The sequence below is a fragment of the Nomascus leucogenys genome, chromosome 3, assembly GCF_006542625.1.
Source record: "Nomascus leucogenys isolate Asia chromosome 3, Asia_NLE_v1, whole genome shotgun sequence".
Lineage (NCBI taxonomy): Eukaryota > Metazoa > Chordata > Mammalia > Primates > Hylobatidae > Nomascus > Nomascus leucogenys.
In genome coordinates this window covers 39,226,010-39,249,025 of record NC_044383.1, presented here as the reverse complement: position 1 = coordinate 39,249,025, position 23,016 = coordinate 39,226,010, and the positions used below count along the sequence as shown (strand labels likewise).

Genomic DNA, 23,016 nt, shown 5'->3' with positions numbered 1-23,016 from the left:
ACTAAAAGTACAAAAATTAGCAGGGCATGGTAGCGGGCACCTGTAGTCCCAGCTACTCAGGAGGCTGAGGCAGGAGAATCACTTGAACCCAGGAGGCAGAGGTTGCAGTGAGCCGAGATTACACCACTGTGTTCTAGCCTGCGTGACAGAGCGAGACTTCATCTTTAAAAAAAAGAAAAATATATATATATATGACGACAGGCAGTAGGGACCTCAGGAATATGCTTCCAAAAGGCTGGTACAACAAAGCATTTTGAAGAAAAGGGGGCATAAGTCAGAAGGGAAGGCTAACAAGCTTTTTCTGATGAGTAATAATATGGCAAGTTCTCCTTTATATGCCTTTGTTAGGAAATTTTTGAAATGATTGAAATATTGTATCTCAAAAGATAAATAAATTTAGTGTATCTAGGTTTACCTGGTGCATAGTGATACCCAAATAATATTTGCCGATTGAATACAGGAATTCAGTAATTACTGTAAGAGGGCACTACTAGAGGAGATAGATTTGGGCTGTAAGTATTTCCATTTATTTTATCCTGTGGGAACTAATAAGACATATAAGCAGTTTGCCCATATATGAAAATTCTTCAATTGCTGTGACCTCTGATCTCTCCTGCCTGCCTTTTATAATTTTCTTGTCTCCTGGGCTTTCAAGCTGGCAGGTACATCTTCCTGTGGTCAATGTGTCCTCTTCTGTTACTGGATTTGAAATTGGGTAAACCAGGATTGTCACAACAAACAGACCACCTAACTTCTGTAAACCTCACTGCCCTAATTTGTAAAATCTATATACAAACTACCCTACTTGACTCAAAGAAATGATCATGAGACTCATGTCAAACATGTAGACAGACAAAGTGTACAACAATGCTTAGTAAAAAGGGATATAAGCGAGGGCTATTGTTATTTTGTTCATAACCTGTGGCTTCGAACTAATGTGGCTACCAATACCTTGAAATAAGCTCCTGAGGGAGGCTCAAAGGTCAAAGGTGCTCTTTTTTTTGTTTTTTTTTTTTTTTGAGACGGAGTCTTGCTCTATCACCCAGGCTGGAGTGCAGTGGCGCGATCTCGGCTCACTGCAAACTCCGCCTCCCGGGTTCACGCCGTTCTCCTGCCTCAGCCTCCTAAAGGTGCTCTCTTAAAAGTAAAGCTTAATGCATCGTTGTTGGGACATTTTATGTGGCAACTTTTTGGTTTTCTGATTTCTTGCCTCCTGGTTTGGGGGACACAGATTATAAATTATGTGAATTACCTCTCAATCTTACTCTCTGACTGGTTAAATATATTATGATCAATGCAATGACATATTATTAAGCAAGTTGTAAAACAGTATACATGGGATACAATCTCACTTTATGTAAAAAGAGACAATAGCTCGTCTCTTCCCCCTCTTCCATTATATAATGGAGTATTCATTCATTGGAAAAAAATCAAATGGATTTTTTCATTCATTGAAAAAAGTTAAGATAGATTATATATCTTTATTTAACAAAAAATCATGTAAGTATAGGGCCATGATTGCAAAGTTAATTAAATGATTGGGGCAAGCTTCAGAAGCCAGTCCTTTCTGGCCCTGGTTGCAGTTTTGGCGCCACCTGGTGGCAGTTATCTATTCTGACTTTAATCAATGGGTACAATTCTAGTTGGAACTTCCAAGATAGTGACAGCAACTCATGGATTCTTCTGGTTAGTTAGCACCCATTTCAGTAGCCTGGTCTGGAGAGATGGGGCTAGAATTCTGGGGATAAGGGGGTTTTCCTGCCAAGACCTTACTTGCTGAGATGAGGTTGACTACTGTTTACTTACTTTGCCTCTCCCTCCCCTTTTAAGTCTCCCTCTTGCAAAAGTGAAGCTATCTTCATTTGAAAATGTGGCGGACAAAGGACAGCAGCTGCTTGACAATCACATGACATCTAAATTCACATAATTCAAGGGTGTTGCTTTACATAGTCACATACACAAAAATACATTTGAACATCCACAGCAAATGTTTAAAAAGATGTATTACCTAATGACAGTGGGGTATTTTGTGGAGAATAAGGTGGGAGAAGGAAAAAAGATGAGAATGGGAAAAGTTTGGTTTTTCTTATTGATATGCTTCTGTACTGTTTGGAAATTTTTAATAAGATACATATATCTGTAGATACATAATCCACCTAAAAGCCAATTAATCTAATTCTCATAATTACTGTGAATTTTGTCAAAATTTGTTTCAATGTGGCTTACCTCCAGCCATTCATTCAGCCTTGTCACTACAGTTTTGTTCACCCAACCTGTCAATTTCATGGTTTACATTTCAGATGCCTAGCATTTCTTAAATGCTCAACGTCTGTGGAAATGGGTGAGCTTTCTTTTAAATGCAATTTACTGTGTTTTTATTTGGCTTTTGCTAATTGGCAAAATGGTATATCGTCTTTCTACAAATTTATCTACAGTTAACTTGGACTCAAAATCCACAGCTAGGCCGGGCACAGTGGCTGACACCTGTAATCCCAGCACTTTGAGAGGCTGAGGCAGGTGGATCACAAGGTCAGGAGTTCAAGACCAGCCTGGCTAGCATGGCAAAACCCTGTCTCTATTAAAAATACAAAAATTAGGCATGGTGGTACACACCTGTAATCCCAGCTACTCAGGAGGCTGAGGCAAGAGAATTGCTTGAACCCAGGAGGTGGAGGCTGCAGTGAGCCAAGATCATGCCACTGCACTCCAGCCTGGGCAACAGAGCAAGACTCCACCTAAAAAAAAAAAAAAAAAAAAAAAAATTCCACAGCTAATAGGAGCAGATAAATTGGCTTGTTATGGATCTGTCAACATCATCAGAAGCACAGTAGCTTCTTCCTCTCAGGAGACAGGTATATCCTTTTAGAACAGTTTATGAAATAATAACATAGTATATGAGATATTAAGCTAAGAAGTTTCTACATCACCAAGATACAAGCTCAGATTTTTGCTACATTTGTCTTTCTTTATTCTGCATAAACCTATTATTTACTCATATTTTTTTCTTTTTAAATACAGAAGCTAGAAGAGAAAAACATTGTTCAAGATGACAAAGAGATGATCTTGAGCTCAGAGGAGGAGAGTTTCTTTGTCCAAGTGCATGATGTTTCTCCAGAGCAACCTCGAACAGTCATCAAAGCACCCCGTGTCAGCACTGCACAGGATGTCATTCAGCAGGTAAAAGCCTCTCCCTTCCCTCACCTCAGTCCTTTCCTCAGCATAAATTATTGGAACAAATGTCTGTGCATTGATGGCTCATTTTATGAGTGAAGTTCCTGAACAACAGGGACCTCAAAGGGGGAGTGTGTGCCTTTTAAGGCTGGGAAATGGCCTCACATGGTGGCTCATGCCTGTAATCTCAGTTTTAGGAGGCTGAGGCAGGAGGATCACTTGAGCACAGGAGTTGGAGGCTGCAGTGAGCTATGATTGGCCACTGCACTGCAGCCTGGATGACAGAGTGAGGCCCTGTCTCTAATTGAAAAAAAAAAAAAAAAAAAAAAAAAAAAAAAAAAAAAAAAAAAAAAACGACCAAGCCAGTGGCTCACACCTGTAATCCTAGCAGTTTGGGAGGCTGAGGTGGGCAGATCACTTGAGCTCATGAGTTTGAGACCAGCATGGCCGACATGGCAAAACCCTGTCTTTACAAAAAGTACAAAAACTGCTGGGCACGGTGGCTCATGCCTGTAATCCCAACACTTTGTGGGGCCAAGGCGGGTGGATCGCCTGAGGTCAGGAGTTCGAGACCAGCCTGGCCAACATGGTGAAACCCCATCTCTACTAAAAATACAAAAATTAGCTGGGTGTGGTGGCAGCCACCTGTAATCCCAGCTACTTGGGAGGCTGAGGCAGGAGAATCACTTGAACCTGGGAGGCAGAGGTTGCAGTGAGCCAAGATCGTGCCGTTGCGCTTCAGCCTGGGCAACAAGAGTGAGACTTCGTCTAAAAAAAAAGTACAAAAATTAGCCAGGCATGGTAGCGTGCACCTGTAGTCCCTGCTTCTCAGGAGGCTGAGGTAGGAGGATCGCTTGAGTCTGGGAGGCAGAGGTTGCAATGAGCCAAAATTGCGCCACTTTACTCCAGCCTGGGCAACAGAGCCAGACCCTGTCTCAAAATAAATAAACAAAAACAAATTTAAAAACTTTAAAAGCTTGGAAATACTAATTCATTCCTTCCACAGATACTTAGTATCTACAGTGAGTCTGGATCTCTATAAAGCAGTGATAATAATGGATTTAGTAAGTGACTCTGCAGTGACAATGTCATGGTCCCAGAAATACCTAAGCCAGTACCTACTGACCATCTCTCAAGGATCCTACAGAGGACAAGTAGGAGGCCTCCTCTGATCCTCTCCCCTCCTCTAAATCATGCTTCTCTGAGAGTTTACATGGTTTCAGAGAAGTTTGCTTCCTTCATAGCCTTGTTAGGGTAGGCCATTCATCAAACACCTATTTGAGAAGGCACACAACACGATTAAGAGCACAGACCCTAGATCAAGCTGTGTTAGATTCAAATTCCAGCTCTACTTCTTACTGAGACCTGGAGTAAGAGCTCAGATCTGTGCCTTAGTTACAATAGTGTGCTGGTAAACCAGCTCTTTGTAAAAGAAAAAGAAAAGGCCTTATTTATTTCTTTTGTGTAAATGCCCCTACCATATCTGATTTCACCGGCCTATTCCCGTTGGCTCCAGCAAAACACTACGTGGTAAGTCACCACATAGATCACCACATAGACAATATGGAGATAGTATGATAGTACTTTCCTTGAAGGTTAAGTATATGTAAGATGTTTAATACAATGCCTAGCAAATGGGAAACATTACTTAAGGGTTACTTGCCGTTCTTATTGTACGATAACTTGGTTAATATTAGCCATCTTATTCAGTTGACTTTGAATTCCAAAGGGCCCAGACTTATATTTTTTTAACTTATCTTTGTCTCCCCTAAAAGTACAGCACAGTATCTGGGGCATAGTTGGCCCTCACTAAACATTTAATGAATTAACAAATGCATCAATGAAAGACATTCTTATATTAAATGAAAAGAGAGATCACTTGACTTCTAAAATTCTTTCAACATCCAAGACTCTGTGATAGAGATAGCCCAGTGGGACAGAGAGGCTCCAGAAGAGCAAGATTCTATTCCTCACTGGCTGACTTTCATGTCTATGAACTTTGGTACGTGCAGAAAATCTGGTTCAGACCTTTATTGTTACTATTATAGCTGTGTATATCCTGGAATCTGCTTAACCTGTCTTAAATATAAGCTTCCTCGTCTGAAATTCGGGATAATAACACCTAATTCATAGACTGTTGCGAAGCTAAATGAGGCAACGTGGGAAATTACATTACAAGCTACAACTATACAACTGCAAAACAAGCTGGATGAGATGATCTGGAAGATCCCCTTCATCTCTAGTCTGGGCCATTTTTCCACCTTAAAGTTTCGTATAGAATGAATGCAAATGTTGGAGATTCTGTGTCTTTATTCAGTTGATCATAACTTACCTTTCAGACCTTATGCAAAGCCAAATATTCCTACAGCATCCTGAGCAACCCCAATCCGAGTGACTATGTGCTTTTGGAAGAGGTGGTGAAAGACACTACCAACAAGAAGACTACCACACCAAAGTCCTCTCAGCGGGTCCTTCTGGATCAGGAGTGTGTATTTCAAGCCCAAAGCAAGTGGAAAGGTGCAGGAAAATTCATCCTTAAGCTAAAGGAGCAGGTGCAGGTAAAGTTTAAAGTTATTTTGCTCTGTTCATAAGTTATCTGATACCCATAATTACACTGTAGCCAGATCTGGAAGCTGGTGAAATTTAGGAGAAAGTTCCTGAGTCAAGGAATGGAGTTAGGAGAAAATTGTTTGGCTTTGTTTTCACTGTGTGAAAAAACATGTGGCCAAACTTGCAGTTAAGCAGTCCTAGAGGGGAGTTCCTCAGCCCTACTCTCTCCAAAGCTCTAGAGGGAAGAATAAAACGCTCTTCTGAAATAGTGTCATGTGACGGAGGAACCTGAGTTTAACCTAACACCAATGGAAGGTTCTTTGTTCCCACAGGCATCTCGAGAAGATAAAAAGAAAGGCATTTCTTTTGCAAGTGAACTCAAGAAGCTCACCAAGTCAACTAAACAGCCCCGAGGACTTACATCACCTTCTCAGCTCTTGACCTCAGAAAGTATCCAAACCAAGGAGGAGAAACCTGTGGGTGGCGTGTCCTCCAGTGACACAATGGATTACCGACAGTGACTAAGGGCAGCATGTTTAACCCAGGTATAGTAAGTCATTGCACCATCCTGGAACAGGGCTTAACTACTTTGTAAGGAAGGCATAATTAGTACAATGTCTTTTATATTTTCCAACAGGAGGATGTCCCTTGAAGGCAGGTAGGAATGGGACCTTAAAACAGGAAAAGGGCTCTGAAGATATGTGTAACATGATATGCTATTGAACACTGTCTATAAAGAAAAGGGGAAAGAGGCTGGGCGTGGTGGCGCACGCCTGTAATCCCAGCACTTTGGGAGGCCAAGGCAGGCAGATCACCTGAGGTCAGTTCGAGACCAGCCTGACCAACATGGAGAAACCCCATCTCTACTAAAAATACAAAATTAGCTGGGTGTGGTGGTGCATGCCTATAATCCCAGCTACTCAGGAGGCTGAGGCAGGAGAATCGCTTGAACTCAGAAGGCAGAGGTTGCAGTGAGCTGAGATCACACCATTGCACTCCAGCCTGGGCAACGGGAGTGAAACTCCATCTCAAAAAAAAAATATATGTATAGATTGTGTGTGTGTGTGTGTGTGTGTGTAACTTGAGCTTTTGTAATTTTAGACCCCTTATTTTGTAGATAAATAAGCAAAGGTCCCAAGAAGTCAATCAACTTGCCCAAAGTACTCTGACAGCCTTATTTCATCAGACAACTGTCTTCAGTATTAATAACTGACAGGAACACTCTTCAAGGGCTCTATGGATCATTCAGCTTTTATTCTTTTGGATTTCTAGTTTTATTGTTCTAATTTAGGTTTGACGTAGCTTCAACAACCTCATCTCCTTCTGCCTCAATTAAAAAAATAAAAATCTGGCATCTGGGATGTGGTTAAAAAGAAAGCAAAATAACATAACAGCCTCAATCTTGAAAATGCAGTAAATTTACTGCTTGATATTCACACAAATTTCATTCTATCTTAAGGCAAATTATTTACATGAGACCTGAATAAAAGCATGTGAGGGAACCAGTGGTAAGTTTCTCCTTTTCCCTTAGTTTCCTAATGAACCTAAGGGTTCATTAAAGCCCACTTTTCACCTGTTCCATGGTAGTTCACAGATTTAAAATTCCCAAGATGAACAGCACAGTGAAGGCACTGCTGTTTATGTGACAGAGCTTCACCATCTGCCTTTATGACAATGAGGAACTTCTGATATAAAACTGCCAAACTGCAGAAACTCACAATTAAAGAACTCAGTGATGCCTCTTGACAGAGCCAAATTTGACTTAAAACAGCCCAAAACAAGGGCCAATACATTGAGACCATGTTTCTACATTTAAAGAGCAAACTCCTAAAATAACTGATGTCCTATATTACACTCTGCAGTGGTCAAAATTTTAAATAGTTTTCCATATCCAGAAGTTAGTATCAAATAAATAGGTGTGATGTTATACACATCTCTATAACTTCTGTAATGAGGTGAAATTACACTAAAGCTGGTAAATTGGTCATATACTACTCTACATATAAAGAGCCCTCTATGTGCTACAAGATTACTTCTTAAGTACAGAAGAATACAACTCCATTAGAAATTTGACTTAAAAATAATATGCCTACTATAATGAACATTGCTAATTGCTTATATTTTAGGAGGCTGGGGGAGGGTGATAGTGATTTAGATGATTGCCTTTAGATTCTATTGTCCTGTAGCAAGTATTTTTTCTGACCAATGGATTCACATGACTTTCTTTTCTTTTTCTAAGCAAGCAGATATTTAGAATCATTCTGTTGACTTCACAGCTTTTTTTTTTTTTTTAGATGGAGTCTTGCTCTGCTGCCCAAGCTGGAGTGCATTGGCGTGATCTTGGCTCACTGTAAGCTCCGCCTCCCGGGTTCACGCCATTCTCCTGCCTCAGCCTCTCCGAGTAGCTGGGACTACAGGCGCCCGCCACCACGCCCGGCTAATTTTTTGTATTTTTTTTAGTAGAGACGGAGTTTCACCGTGGTCTCGATCTCCTGACCTCGTGATTCGCCTGCCTCGGCCTCCCAAAGTGCTGGGATTACAGGCGTGAGCCACCGCGCCTGGCCTGACTTCACAGCTTTGCTTAAAGCTGGGGAGGCTTGGCCAGGTACGGTGGCTCACGCCTGTAATCCCAGCACTTTGGGAGGCCGAGGCGGGCAGATCAGGAGGTCAAGAGATTGAGACCATCCTGGCCAACACGGTGAAACCCCGTCTCTACTAAAAATACAACAATTAGCTGGGCGTGGTGGTATGCGCCAGTAGTCCCAGCTACTCGGGAGGCTGAGGCAGGAGAATCGCTTGAACCTGGGAGGTGGAGGTTGCAGTGAGCCGAGATTACGCCACTGCACTCCAGCCTAGCGACAGAGCGAGACTCCGTCTCAAAACAAAAGCTAGGGAGGCTGCTCTTATAGTCATTGGTGCATCTATGTGAATTGACATCCCATGTTATGACCTCCTTTACAATGGTCTTTTCAAGAAAGAGCAAGCACTTGTAAAAGAAAAGAAGAGCTCATAAGAAAACAAGTTTAGGGTTTAGGACCAGGCGCAGTGGCTCATGCCTGTAATCCCAGCACTGTGGGAGGCCGAGGTGTGTGAATCACTTGAGGTCAGGAGTTCGAGATGAGCCTGGCCAACATGGTGAAACCCCATCTCTACCAAAAAAATATAAAAATTCCTGTAGTCCCAGCCACTCAGGAGGCTGAGGCAGGAGAACTGCTTGAACTTTGGCGGCAGAGGTCCAGCCAGACGAGAGGGAGAGAGAGAGCGAAAAGAAAGAAAAGTAGTATTTTTGCCACTTTCTAGGTAACATATTTCATATTTGTTCGAAAATGACCCCTTTTAAAGTTTCAATAATTACAAATTTTTAAAGAACATATTCATCTGAAGTAGTTAGCTGAAGGAATGCCACCTTTTCTTAAAGTTGAACAGTTTATTTGAATGTGATCTTTTTTAAAAAAAAGAAACTTACTTTCTAAAGAATGTGAAATATTTCCAAGGCAGAAATAACCTCTAATGTTCTACTTCCAGTTCTAACATTGTGAGTACAGAGGAAACAGTCTCTTCCCCTAACCTAGCCACTAGAGCTGTGGCTGGAAAACTCTGAACCCTTGCTATACTGTGTTTCTGTTTCTTCATTTTCAATATACTAATAAGCCTCTGTATACAACATTACAGGTGAAGATCTTTCAGCAAGAAGTTAAAGAGTGAACATGGTGGAAAAAAATGTAATTTACTTATTTTCATCAGACTTAAACTGGAAGTTGATTTCTGAACTGAAGCATTCACACATGTGAGATCCATGCTGAGGAGAAGCAAAATGGCACAGGGCTAGTTGCCACCAAGCAATTTACTGATGAATGAAGTAATGAAGCCCAGGGGACGGCCATTTTATAAATGCCAGCAGTTGGAAAAATCGTCACGAATTGACTTAGAGCAAGGGTCAGCAAGCTTGTCTGTAAAGGGCCAAATAGTAAATATTTTAGGGCTGGGGGCCATAAAACATGTTGCAACCACCCAATTCTGCCGTTGTAGTGCAAAAGCAGCCATAGACAACACATACATGAATGAATGTGGCTGTATTCCAATAAAACTTTATTTATGGACACTGAAATTGGAATTTCATATATTTTTCACGTCACAAATACTCGTTTTGACTTTTTTTCAACCATTTAAAAACGTAAAAACTATTCTTAGTTCAGGGGCCATACAAAAACAGGTGGCAGACTAGATTTGGCCCAAGGACCTTAATTTGCCAACACAACTAAGAACTGGGAACAAGGAGCACAAAGAAAGATCTGAAAACAGGAAAGGAAGTTTAGCCATACATTTTATGGCCGAGAATTAGAAGCTTTGGGGCATTTCAAGTGTAAATATGTCCTATAAGATAAGTCATTAAAATTCAATTTAGTTCCTGTATTGTGTACCACAGTGCACTCCTCTTCAGGATTTTTTTCATATAGAAATAATATTGTTTTTTTTTTTTTAAGGTTATTGCTTATTCAGTTAATAGGGTTGCTTTAAAAAAGGTTATTGCTTAATCATAGATTACTCATTTTTGGTTTTCAAAATGAATTTAGAATGATGTATAATTTAATATCTACTAAATTGCAATGTCTTCACAAGAAACCTAACAATTTTTTAAAGCAAAAGTAGATTGAGTTGGTGTTAAAGGTAAATTTATTTTGCAAGGTTTGTACTGACACTGTACTTATATATTTATTATACATTGCGCACTTGATATTGCCATGGATTAGAAGCATTACTTCTCAGTACTTGAAGACAAACTTCTAAAAACAAAACATATGCTCTGAACATCTGAAATGGGCTAGACTTTCAAGTAAAATCGCTTCATTTCTGATTAACTGAAGAGCTATTGATCCAAGTCATACTTGCCATTTAATGTAAATTATTTTTAAACTTTGCTGTACAAAACCATTAACTAAGTGTAAAGGATTCTTCATATTCTTAGTATGAAGCAAATTATGAATTTTAAAAATGAAATATGTATTCCTCTAAAGTAAAACCCAAACTTTTATCTTTCCATTGGTATCTTTGAATTTCAAGACACTTTTCTTCAAATTACAAAACACTACAACTCCTAAAGTTCACTCTGAGAAATTTTTTTAACCAATTATAAAAATAAAACCATCCCCATGTGTTTCTTGCATATTCTAAAAACAGAAGTGTTAAAAATACACCACACAGGCTGGGCAGAGTGGCTCACGCCTGTAACTCCAGCACTTTGGGAGGCCAAGGCAGGCGGATCAGCACAGAACGAGGCCATCCTGGCCAACATGGTGAAACCCAATCTCTACTAAAAGTACAAAAATTAGCTGGGCGTGGTGGCACGTGCCTGTAATCCCAGCTACTCGGGAGGCTGAGGCAGGAGAATCACTTGAACCTGGGAGGTGGAGGTTGCAGTGAGCCAAGATCGTACCACTACACTCCAGCCTGGTGACAGCGAGACTCCGTCTCAAAAAAATAAATAAATAAACCACACAGCTTTCATGTCATTGAAAGTTCTTACTGGGTCTAAGCCTTAAGGCTAGAACTACCATTTTCTTGTCAACAGAATTCAGGCTATTCCAGTTTGATGTAATCTATACAGTAGTATAGGTTTCAGTCAAATAATCATTCTAACAAACAAATGCACAATGCTGCTCCATTTTAAAAATATTCCAGAAACACTTTATCAAGCCTCTCTAAGTGAACATGCCAAACAGTTTGCCCTACCATGTGTTGAAAACTGAGTTGCTGGTCTAAGTGGCTAGAGGCCAAATGAAAACTGTGCAGAGTAACAAGATGAAAAGACTGGTCTCTTCAGGTTTATCATTTGATTCTGATGCTTTCTAAGCGCTGCCCCACTCCTCCATAACCTTTAACACAGGTGTATATTTTACAACATAAATCTGAGACAAGTTGAGACCAGACTGTTTAGCAAGTGAGGGAATCCAGCCTACTGCCTAGGTTGCATCCCAACTTAGTTGTTTATCACATTTTGAGGTGAAAGTACGTACTTCATTGTATTTGTCTTTGGGATTACAGAAAGAACACATCGTTTTAAAATGTAAAGAGTTAGCTGGGCACAGTGGCTCATGCCTGTAATCCCAACACTCTGGGAAGCTGAGGTGGGTGGATCACCTGAGGTCTGGAGTTCGAGGCCAACATGGTGAAACCCGTCTCTACTAAAAATACAAAAATTAGCTGGGCGTGGTGGTGGACACCTGTAAATCCCAGCTACTGGGGAGGCTGAGGCAGGAGAGAATTGCCTGAACTCAAGATGCAGAGGTTGCAGTGAGTGGAGACTGTGCCACTGCACTCCAGCCTGGGTGCAAGAGTGAGACTCCATCTCAAAAAAAAAAGTAAAGCGTCTAGTCTACTATTATACACAAATGGCCAGCACAACCTGATGTTGGCCAAAAATATTTAAGTTTTATTTAAAGCTTTATCTGAATTAAACAGCTATATTATGCCAAGTGAAAGAAATTATCCTAAATAGCCACTATGACTATACCCATTACCATTTCACACTTTTTAGGCTACCAGAAATCTGGGTAGCAAACTCTTCTCGTTAAAACTGATGTGGACAAGAATCTAAATATGCAAGTTGGGGTCATTACAAAATTTTAAGAAGCATCACTGAAAGTGAAGAGAAAGGAGCATGAATTCTGTCACTCTGTTCAGTGATGCCAAATCTGTAGGAATGATCCTCTGGGTAGAAAAGTGCCCTTTGAGGGGTAAAGCTTCTTTTCATGTCCTCATTAGCAAGTAAAAGTTATTTACAAATTCTCCAGTTGGGAGTCAATATGAAGTTTAGACTCAACAAAAGTTGAGTTACAAGTGACTTGTTTTTAATCAAACTTGCTTTCATAAAGGCCTCCCATCTCAATGGCTCTGGAGACACTGGAAGCTCATTAATGAAAGTGGGCCCTCTATGATATGTATCAATTTACCTTTTGCTAACTACATCTTCCCCTTCCTTTCTTCTCTCCTCTTCCAATATCTCTAGACTTCTGTCCTCTGCCCAGAGACCCACAGGCCTTGCTTAATTCTGGAAAGTTATCAGGGCTTGCTTACTGGCCCAATAAAATTGAATTAACTCTAAAACACAAAACTCCACATCTATGCTCCCATGCCAGTAAAGAAGAGTAGGATTTTCCTGGCTGGTGTCTTTGATCTTATATTGGCAGCCTACAGGGAAAGTGCTCTCACGGTGAAAGTCTCTGACCCCTTTTCAGTTGCTTATATATCAGCAGTGAGGCCAGAAAAGATATACCTGGGACCCCAAAAAAGTTAGAGAGAAAAGGGAGATTGTCTCTTACACAGAGTCTAGACTTGGGTCAATATTTGATCCATTGTTAATAATTTATGTGTCCTCTGCCATCCCTACGTAGCAGCTTCCTAAAAGCAATTCTTGGCTGATGGCTATGGATTCTGACACAGGAATACCTGAAATGAGTCCCTTTGAAACACATACTGAGTCTCTATGATTACCAAGCTATTCTTTTTTTTTTTTTTTTTTTTTGAGGCAGAGTCTCACTCTGTTGCCCAGGCTGGAGTGCAGTGGTATGATCTCGACTCACTACAACCTCCACCTCCCGGGTTCAAGTGATTCTCCTGCCTCAGCCTCCCAAGTAGCTGGGACTACAGGCGTGCACCACCATGTCCAGCTAATTTTTTTTATTTTCAGTAGAGATGGGGTTTCACTATGTTGGTAAGGCTGGTCTCGAACTCCTGACCTTGTGATCCACCCGCCTCAGCCTCCCAAAGTGCTGGGATTACAGGCGTGAGCCACCACACCTGGCCTACCTATTCTTATACATCTCTTAGATTCAAAACATACTATGCACAAGCCTGTCACCAAACAGATCGCTGAAACCTTCCCTATTGCAGATGACATAGGTCTCTAAACTTTTGACAAAAGTAATTCTAACACTGAACTGGGTACTGTCGCATTTTTCAAAAGCGTTATCTGGATGTTTTGACTCAGCATGGAAGACTGAGGTTATGTCTTACACCCATTATTTCCCACCCCACTCTTAAGTGCCAGCATAGTGCTAAGCACACAGTAGGTGCTCATTATTTGTCGAGTTAAAAAAAAAAAATTAAGGCTGTAGCTTAATATAGCCTCAGGATATGTGTATGCCTGTGTGTGTGTGTGTGTGTAATCACTAATAACTACATTTAGTTCTAAAAATAAAAGTAATCAATATAAGCTTATGTAAGTTAATGCACAAATATATTTCCTCAAATTCACATAGGATACTCAAATATAGATGTATAATTTTGTAGTCCCACTGTGATTCTCCATATGTATAACAAGAAAATTAAAGGCATTAATACAGCTATGAAATAGCTGATGAGTTTCTATTTTAAGCTGATTTTTCACCAGAAGTATAGTTTCTGCTGCCAAAGTAAAGTATAAATGTATTTGTATATGTTTGGAAAATAAATAATTTGTGACGTGTATTGGTCACTTGTGCTCTGACGGGGATTAGACCCTTTGGTTATCCACACAAATATTTATCACATTCCTGGACTTTGTTTTATATCTAAAAGGTGGACTAAAAGCAAATATTCATATGCTGAATCATACCTTTCTCATTAATCAAGCCTTAAAAAATGTGACCTCAGAACCACTTTTAAAAATCATATATAATATGCTAAAAGACTGACATACACTGTTAAGCTCACATCCTCTCACTCTGCTGGAATGGTAAAGGAATTTTCTACTTTCGTTTACTTCATGCGAAAAAAGAGCTCTAAGCTCCAGAGTAAAATAACTGGCTGCTATGACTTTCAAACAGTAAGAGATCTCTTTAGTTGGACTGCTGTGCTTTTCTCAAAAAATTATATCACAAGAATAAGAAGCAGAAAAAAATAGCTGTTTTTTTCAACTATTCACAATAGAGAATATTTATAACCTAGTCACTGAAACACGCATTTCTTAGGCCACTCCTAGAATATGGGAATAGCTGTTACATAAAATAGTTTTATAATTATATTAATAAGAAAAAGCATTTTACCTGTTTCAAGAGGGGAAAAAAGCTCCTCATTGAGTATCCTTTGTCCCTAGAACAGAATGGTAAAGTCTCAGGCCTGGTGCTTCTACCCTGGAGCAATTCTTCTCCAGTCACCCTCCAGGGAATGTCAGAAAACATGAAGAACTTCAGAGACTAGAATCATATTCAAACTTTCCTTGAAAGTAGCTATAATAAACACTAATACCTTTTTTAAAAGGCCAAATTAGGTAACTTCTTTAAGTGGATCATCCAGCAAAAGCCAATGAACCTGAATACAAGCTATTTTTTTCTTTTCTCAAAAATCTTCATAAAAATATATTAACTCAAATTTAGAATGCTTCTCATTTCCATCCACAGTATTGAAATAAAAATATTTAAAGAGTATTTAGTTATAAAAAGTAGCTAAATGGTAAAATGTCTTCTCATGGTCTTGATTTTTCTGTGCTCTATGCCCTAATTTTAATATAGCAACTGCACTTCAGTTAAGATCCAGTCCAAAGATTTTTTTAAAAAACTATAATGTACATGAAGCTTTTAAAAGGCAGCATCATCAAGAAAGTAATTTCCAAATACTAGGGAGAAAAAAAGGCTTTTGATCTCCTTGATGAAATGACATATTCAGCATAGGGGCAGAACCCTGTGCCACGTAAAGGGTCATTCTTCCTCCTCTTCCTAGACATTCTTAGGAAGCTTTCCTTGTATAAAAAGAAAAGATCCTAAGTTAACAACTCATCTTTATGTACATCTGCACACACAAATATACAAGAAAGTCCACTGACTTCATTCCTCTACTAGTGTAGTGATGTTTTCAAATATTTCGTGAAATCCAGAGGCGATTCAGTAGCAACTTCACTGGAGTATCTTTTGATTAGCTGATTTAAATCTTCATTCAAAAATGAATCCCCTTGTAAAACTTTACCCTGGGAAAATATTTAAAGTATGAGTTAGAAGTTACTTATGCTATAAGCTAAAGCCAACCTGTGAACCAAATTGAAAATGGCAACAGCTGACACCAACACATGCAACACAATGACAGATGCTTGGTAAGGTCTTGGACATATCCTATATTGAATGATACTGTTTCATGATCATCTCTATAGAATTTCAACCTCAGATATCCATCCTATGATGAACTCCTAAACATTCAAAAAAAACTACCTATAAAATAATTAAGCAAACTGGAGTTAGAGTTATTGAGATACATTGGTTTCTATTTCTTCTTTTAAAAAAATGAAAAATATCCCATACCTTTATTTTGGGGTTTGAAGATTCAACAGGAGGATTGAATGTCATTTCTGCCATGCTATATGCCTCAAAAAGTTCAGCAGCAGTTCTAAATCACAAACACAAAAAATGTAAAGATACCACATCTGTGTAACTCAAAAATAATTAGATTATACTCAGAGAATGATTCATTCTTAACCCATATATTAAGGTATAAGATTTGAAACTATCCAACCAATCCAGTCACTTAAATTCTAAATTCCCATGTTACGTCAACATTATCCAACTAAATCCACCTCAGAGAGGTTTGGTATACATTTAGCAATACAGGCATAGACTCCAGAGAGAAAGCTAAGCTGAAGAACTCCAGTTCAGTGTGATCAAATCCCAACCCACTGATAATGCAACTAAGTCTATCTTAGTCATGGGAGCCAGAGAACTGAAGCATGGAGTCATTCTCCACAGACTTAGAACACAGCTCAACTCTTCAGCTACTGGCCTGGATGAAAAACAAGGAAAGGCCATTTAGGACAGAATACATGTCTATACCCATGGAGTGTAAATGAATCCTTAATGATATGGAATCAGTTCACACTCTCCAAAACAGATAGGCAAGGGCCTATGAGGGTAGCAATTAGGTTCACATCCCAATACCCACTCTCCAGAAGCCCACTATGAGTCTCCTTTCTTAAGCCTTTGGGATAAACCCATTCCTCATCCTTCTCCACAAAGGAAACATCTTTCCTTAGCAAAACTGCTAAGGAAAACATGCCACAAAATAATCATTATGAAGAGTGACAAATTGTTTTCTCCTTTTTTCCTCTTTTAAACAACAAGGCTGGTGGGGTGAAGACTGGGGACAGTTGAGAAGTGTGAGGGATGAAAAAGTGGCCATTTTATTTAATAAGGCCAAAAGTTATCTCCATCCTACTCAGAAGGAAAGGGCTCATGGAAAACTGCACAGCTCTTGCCTCATGTAGAGGAGGCAGCAACTGACAGACTACTATCATGTAATATACAAGCCAATGTCACCAAACCTCCCAGTATTTTAAGAAAAACGGGAAATGTGAATTTCAGATGAATTCTTTCAATACTTAAAAGACAGCAACTAATTCAATTTTTTTCAAACTCTTGAGGCCAGAAAAATCGGCCTGGCCCACAGGTCACCAATCTGTGATCTCTGAATTACAGAAACCAATGGGCTTACAAAAGGAAAAAACCTACAGCAAAATATTAATTCTGGGTAATGAGTACATTGTAAGGTGCTATAGTTTGAATGTGTCCCCTCCAAAATTCAGATACAGAAACTTAACAGTCAATGTGATGGTTTTAAGAGGTGAAAGCTTTAAAAGGTGATTAAGCCATGAATGGGATTAACCCATTTATGCCTACTAGTGTTCCATTATCAGAACGCTAAGCTTGTAGGAGTTATTTATATCCTGCTGCTCAAGGTCATCGCCAAGGTCTGATGTTTCACAAAAAAAAAAAAAAATTTGCAACCTCTGGCATAAATGGGTTAAAGTCTTTATAGAAGAGGCTTCATGAAGTGAAGCTGTGGCACTGCTCCCCTTCTGTCCTGTCTGCCATGTGAGGGCATAGGGTTCCTCCCCTCCAGAAGACACAGCAACAAGACGCCATCTCAGAAGCAGAGAGGTGCCCTCATCAGTCAACCAAACCTACCGGCACCTTGATCTTCAACTTCCCAGCCTCCAGAATTCTGAGAAAATAAATTTCTGTTCTTTTTTTCAGACGGATTCGCTCTTGTCATCCAGGCTGGAGTGCAATGGCAAGATCTCGACTCACTGCAACCTCCGCCTCCCGTGTTCAAGCGATTCTCCTGCCTCAGCTTCCCAAGTAGCTGGGACTACAGGAACCCTCCACCATACCTGGCTAATTTTCGTATTTTTAGTAGAGATGGGGTTTCACCATGTTGGCCAGGCTAGTCCTGAACTCCTGACCTCAGGTGATCCACCCGCCTCGGCCTCCCGAAGTGCTGGGATTACAGGTGTGAGCCACTGAGCCTGGCCCTCTGTTGTTTATAAATTACCCAGTCTTAGGCATTTTTTATGGCACCATAAATGGACTGAGGGATTTTTTTATACCATTTTCTCTCTTTCTCTGTATAACTTAAGTATTTCCTGTCTGTATATAAAAAAAGGTAATTACTGGCTGGGCGCAGTGGCTCACGCATGTAATCCCAGCACTTTAGGAGGCCAAAGTGGGCAGATTACCTGAGGTCAGGAGTTTGAGACCAGCCTGGCCAGCACGGTGAAACCCCATCTCTACAAAAATTACAAAAATTAGCTGGGCATGGTGGCGGGTACCTGTAATCCCAGCTACTCGGGAAGCTGAGGCAGAAGAATCGCTTGAACCCGGGAGGCGGAGGTTGCAGTGAGCCGAGATTGCGCCATTGCACTGGACAACAGAGTGAGACTCCAGCCTGGACAACAGAGTGAGACTCCATCTCAAAAAAGAAAAAAAAAAGTAATTAGTATTTTTCACCTTTCTGTACTTGTGAAAATTTTGTAAGTAAACAGTTCAGGGAAAAGAAGACTCTTTTAGGAGGACCTTTTCTCCATCTGGGTGTGAGGTAGATGCTGCAAGTACCCATCCAAGCTGCTTATAGGTCAGAAGGTACTCTCTAAGGGCCAAAAAAAGAAAAAGCTGCGCTTCTGGATGGCAGTGTTCCAAAGCACCTCTTTTCTTCCCTCTCCTCGTTTTTTTTTTTCTCCTTCTCTTGCCCTAACAGGACCATTCAAAGAAAAAAAAAAGAGAGCGAGCGAGAAAGCAAGGAAGCTTAATTTGGTTGACTTGTGTTTTATCTTCAAATGAAGCACCTATAGCCATAGATTATTCATTGTTGAACCTGAGTGATGGGGGAGCATATGGACATTCATTATGCCATTCTACTATCCTGTATGTGTGAAACTTTTCATGATTAAAAAAAGTTTTTCAAGTTGAATGACAGAAGAAGAAAAAAATGTTTTAAGTGATTAACAAAATCATAGCATGTTTTTTTTTAGAACAATTCAGGAATATGAAGCAAGACCAATCCAGATACCCAACTGGCACTTTAGATTTTGTAGTATGTTACTTTTTAAAACAGTCTTCTCATAGTAAGTGGCTATCAGCTGAATTTTGTAGTTTTAGAATAAGGCAATGCTAAATATTACCTTCGACACAACTCTGGTTTGAGTGCTCCAGAGCCTTCAGAAGGTGCTCCAGCGATCAGGTGGGCTGCAAATCTCTGCACTATGGGATGATAATGCCTCTGAAGGGAAAACGGGACAATCACATTTTGCACAGGTCAGTCCTTTACAAAAAACACTAGCCACAGCAAAGATTTTATTAAATAAAATTACACCAAATTTTTTTAATCACCTACGTACAGTATATGTAATTCATTAGAAGCACATACCCACAGAAAGAATATCATCTTTGCTCATAGGATTAAAACACAAATCAAGTTACCAGTGAAGCAGTTTAGTCTTGCTTTTACAATATAAATAGAAAAATCAAAAAGCAATTCCTCTTTCAGAATGAAAAAAGTTAATTTACAACAGGTTACCTGCCATTGCTATTTTCTACAAGTCTCACTCTAATGCTGTCCATACTGTAGGATCGATGCATAGGTGAAACCATCTTGAAACAGGGCTTACTAAGGTCTCCTTGGATAGGACTCAACAGAAATGTACCTGATAACAAATCCTCTGAAGAGTGTTAGGGAAAGATTTCAGTAAAGGGAAAGGTTTCAGTAAATCTTCCACAACTGCACCCTACAGAACTGACACTGTTTTCTGCTTCCTTAGAAAATGTACCTCAACAGCTTAAAGAATAGTAAGAGCAAAGTAAAATGTAGCATACTAACACAAGAATTCTGAAAAAGGCAGCCCCAGAACAAAATATAATTAAGTACTCTGGCAAAAACAACTATTTGAAGAAAAACTGGAAAACAATTATTCACACACATCCCCAAAAAGAAAAAAACCGGGGCCACTCTTACCCGCAGAGCATGCAGTTCCCACAGAGCAGTGTTCTGAGCATTGCAGTACTCAGGCTCATCCAGTTCAGGAAGGAAAACTCCACTTCCCTGAGATTCACTGTCAAGCAGTAGATCTGTTTTGGGGAAAGTCTGCAAAAATGTCACATAAAAAGGACTGGTTAAATTAACATTGTTAATGTAAGAGGTGTTACTGGTTTGTAGTTGTATTTGCATTTAAATTTATAGTTGTATAAGAGCTTTAGCATAAAGTCTTTACATTGTAGTTTTAATAAAAACAATTTAAGTTTATATCGTAAGAACAAGAATTGCAAAAAAAAAATTTTATCTTTGCTTGCTTTGAAAATTAATTTTATCTTGCAAAAGAAAACACTATGCTTCTTACTTTGCAATCCCACCTTTAGAAATCTGATAGAAATAATTATATCAGATAAATACATAAAGATATTCACTATAGCATCATTTGTAATAGCAAAAAAAGAAATAACCTATATCAAGAGAAATAGAAAGAAGCAGAAAAACCAGAGTGCCTACATTTGAGTATCACTTCTACCACTGACTGGCACTGCTACTCAAGACAAGACACTTAACCTCTCCGGACCTCAGTTTTCCCACATGTAAAACAGGAACAAGAATGGTAGCTACCTCAGAGTTATGAAAATTAAATTTTTGTAAGGCATTTATAACTGGAAGGCACATAGTCAGAACTATGGTGTTTGTTAAGCAAAGAACTAAATAAACCTTACATAGACATTAAAGAGTTAGAGTAGTGACGTTATAATGTGTTTACCATGATTAAATGCTAAGGTTAAAAAAGTGGTAGAATATATAGCATAATCCTCTTTCCATTAAAATACAAAGTTGAGTTGTTTCTATGTGTATGTGTTTATATATGAACTTTAAAAGGCTGCTGGAAAAATACCCACCAAATGGTAAATGGATACCCACCTAATGACACTCTGAGAGGTGTCAATAGGTATAAAATGCTTTTTTTCAATTTTATATACTTCTTTTGTCACCTGATTTTGTTACAAGTGTGAATTACTTCTGTAATTGAAATAATATAAAAGGGGCGAAAAGACATGCCTCAAACAAAAAAAATCATTGCATAATAAGAACTTAGCTCTGTTCATTTGTATCACTACTTACATGCATTAATATTCTGGTAGTTGCTAAAATGCCAATACTTGAATTTGGAAGAACATGAAGAGCAAGGGTACAAAGGCGTTTGATGAAGGCAAGAGCTCGCTGCTGAGAAACTTGCTTTCTGCGCTTAGTTAGCATGACATCAAGGCACTGGAGTACAATCTCAACACCTTCATTGGTAGCACCTAAAACAGCAGACATATCCTTCAGAGCTGTTCTCATTACTTTTTCATTACGCAACTGGACTGAACTTCAGATAAACCCAAGATAAACTTTTGTACCTGTCCCAAACAATTTCTCTAATCAATGAGGTAGTGCTATACTGCTAAGGAGATACAGCGGGCTATACTTACTGCATCTCCCGTCAATTCCAGAAGTTCTTTCTCCAAGTCTTACATAAGATTAAATACAGATGCATGGCACTGCCAAGTCAGCATTTTATGTACCTGTTCCTATTTCTCATTTGTCTACAATGACTGGTCATAACATATTCTTAAAACATAAATATAAAAGAAACATTATCTAAACATATATACCTGCATGTAATTTGAACAGTGTTTTGTAGAGATGTGTGTAGAATTTCATTGGATCAATATTCAGTACATCACCTTTGAAATGACAACAAACACCAGTTAGGTATGTTATAGCATTCAAAAGTAAGGCAAACAAAACTTGATTAAGAAAATATCATACCTTGTCCAGAAAGAATATGAAAAGCAGTCTGGACACAGTGAAGACTTTCTTGATAGCTTAGGTCCTTTAAAAAAAAGTGGGGGGTGAGGGGGGATGGAATATTAAGAATGGTAATTACCATTTATATCTTTAAAAAAGAACTTTAAGGCCAGGAGCGAAGACTCAAGCCTGTAATCCCAGCAATTTGGGAGGCTGAGGCAGGCAGATCGTTTGAGCCCAGGAGTTCAAGACCAGCTTGGGCAACATGGCAAAAACCCATCTCTCAGGGCCGGGCACGGTGGCTCACGCCTGTAATCCCAGCACTTCAGGAGGCCGAGGTGGGCAGATCACGAGGTCAGGAGATCGAGACCATCCTGTCTAACACGGTGAAACCCCGTCTCTACTAAAAATACAAAAAATTAGCCAGGCGTGATGGCGGGTGCCTGTAGTCCCAGCTACTCAGGAGGCTGAGGCAGGAGAATGGCGTGAACCCGGGAGGCGGAGCTTGCAGTGAGTCGAGATCGCGCCACTGCACTCCAGCCTGGGCGACAGAGCGAGACTCCCTCTCCAAAAAAAAAAAACCCATTTCTACAAAAAAATAGAAAAATTAGCCAGGTATGGTGCCCCACACCTGTAGTCCCAGCTACTCAAAAGGCTAAAGTGGGAGGATCACCTGAGCCCTGGAAGGTCGAGGCTGCAGTGAGCTGTGATTGCACCACTGCACTCCAGCCTGGGCAACTGAGTGAGACCCTAACTCAAAAAAGAAAAAAGACCTATAAAGCTTATCTTTAAGATAACCTAGTATGAAGCAGATTTACAGGGTGACTATAGTTTACAATAATTTATTATCTATTTCAAAATAGCTAGGAGGGAAGAATTTGAATGGTTGTCATATAAAGACACACATTTAAGGTAACTGACATCCCAAGTAAAATCTTTACAAACTATATTAAATGAATATATTTATCACATACACCCTGAAACCATGTACATCTATTATGCATCAATTTAAAAAAAAAAGAAAACAGGTCAGACAACCCTCCTGCTTAAAACTCTCCAATGGTTGAAAACGTTCTACATCTTGATTCTAGTGGTAATCATATGATCATAGGCCTTTGTCAAAATTCATAAACTGTACATCTATAAGGGGTTTTACTGTATACAAAATATATTTCAATAAACCTGACAAATTTTTAAAATAGTAATTACCATCTTTTTTTTTTTTTTGAAATG

The 23,016-nt window shown here is 39.5% G+C and overlaps 2 protein-coding genes across 5 annotated transcripts in view; one reads left to right on the top strand and one right to left on the bottom strand.

Moving 5' to 3' along the window:
* The window catches only part of PLCE1 (phospholipase C epsilon 1), a 345,535-nt gene extending 335,706 nt beyond the window's left edge, over positions 1–9,829 (top strand). For all 4 annotated transcript variants that reach the window (XM_030809243.1, XM_030809242.1, XM_003255240.3 and 1 more), the window contains 4 exons: positions 3,019–3,177; positions 5,511–5,729; positions 6,054–6,266; positions 9,394–9,829. In XM_030809243.1, the coding sequence (XP_030665103.1) occupies positions 3,019–3,177; positions 5,511–5,729; positions 6,054–6,242 (567 nt within the window). In that variant the 3' untranslated portion in view covers positions 6,243–6,266; positions 9,394–9,829. The remainder of the gene's footprint in view (positions 1–3,018; positions 3,178–5,510; positions 5,730–6,053; positions 6,267–9,393) is intronic.
* A 4,756-nt stretch (positions 9,830–14,585) lies between these two features.
* Positions 14,586–23,016, bottom strand: part of NOC3L (NOC3 like DNA replication regulator) — a 30,139-nt gene continuing 21,708 nt past the window's right edge. Inside the window, exons 15-21 of the mRNA XM_030809245.1 lie at positions 21,805–21,868; positions 21,648–21,719; positions 21,115–21,296; positions 19,969–20,097; positions 19,139–19,236; positions 15,990–16,074; positions 14,586–15,661 (exon numbers count right to left, since the gene is read on the bottom strand). Coding sequence (XP_030665105.1) covers positions 15,533–15,661; positions 15,990–16,074; positions 19,139–19,236; positions 19,969–20,097; positions 21,115–21,296; positions 21,648–21,719; positions 21,805–21,868 — 759 coding nt within the window. The 3' untranslated portion in view covers positions 14,586–15,532. The remainder of the gene's footprint in view (positions 15,662–15,989; positions 16,075–19,138; positions 19,237–19,968; positions 20,098–21,114; positions 21,297–21,647; positions 21,720–21,804; positions 21,869–23,016) is intronic.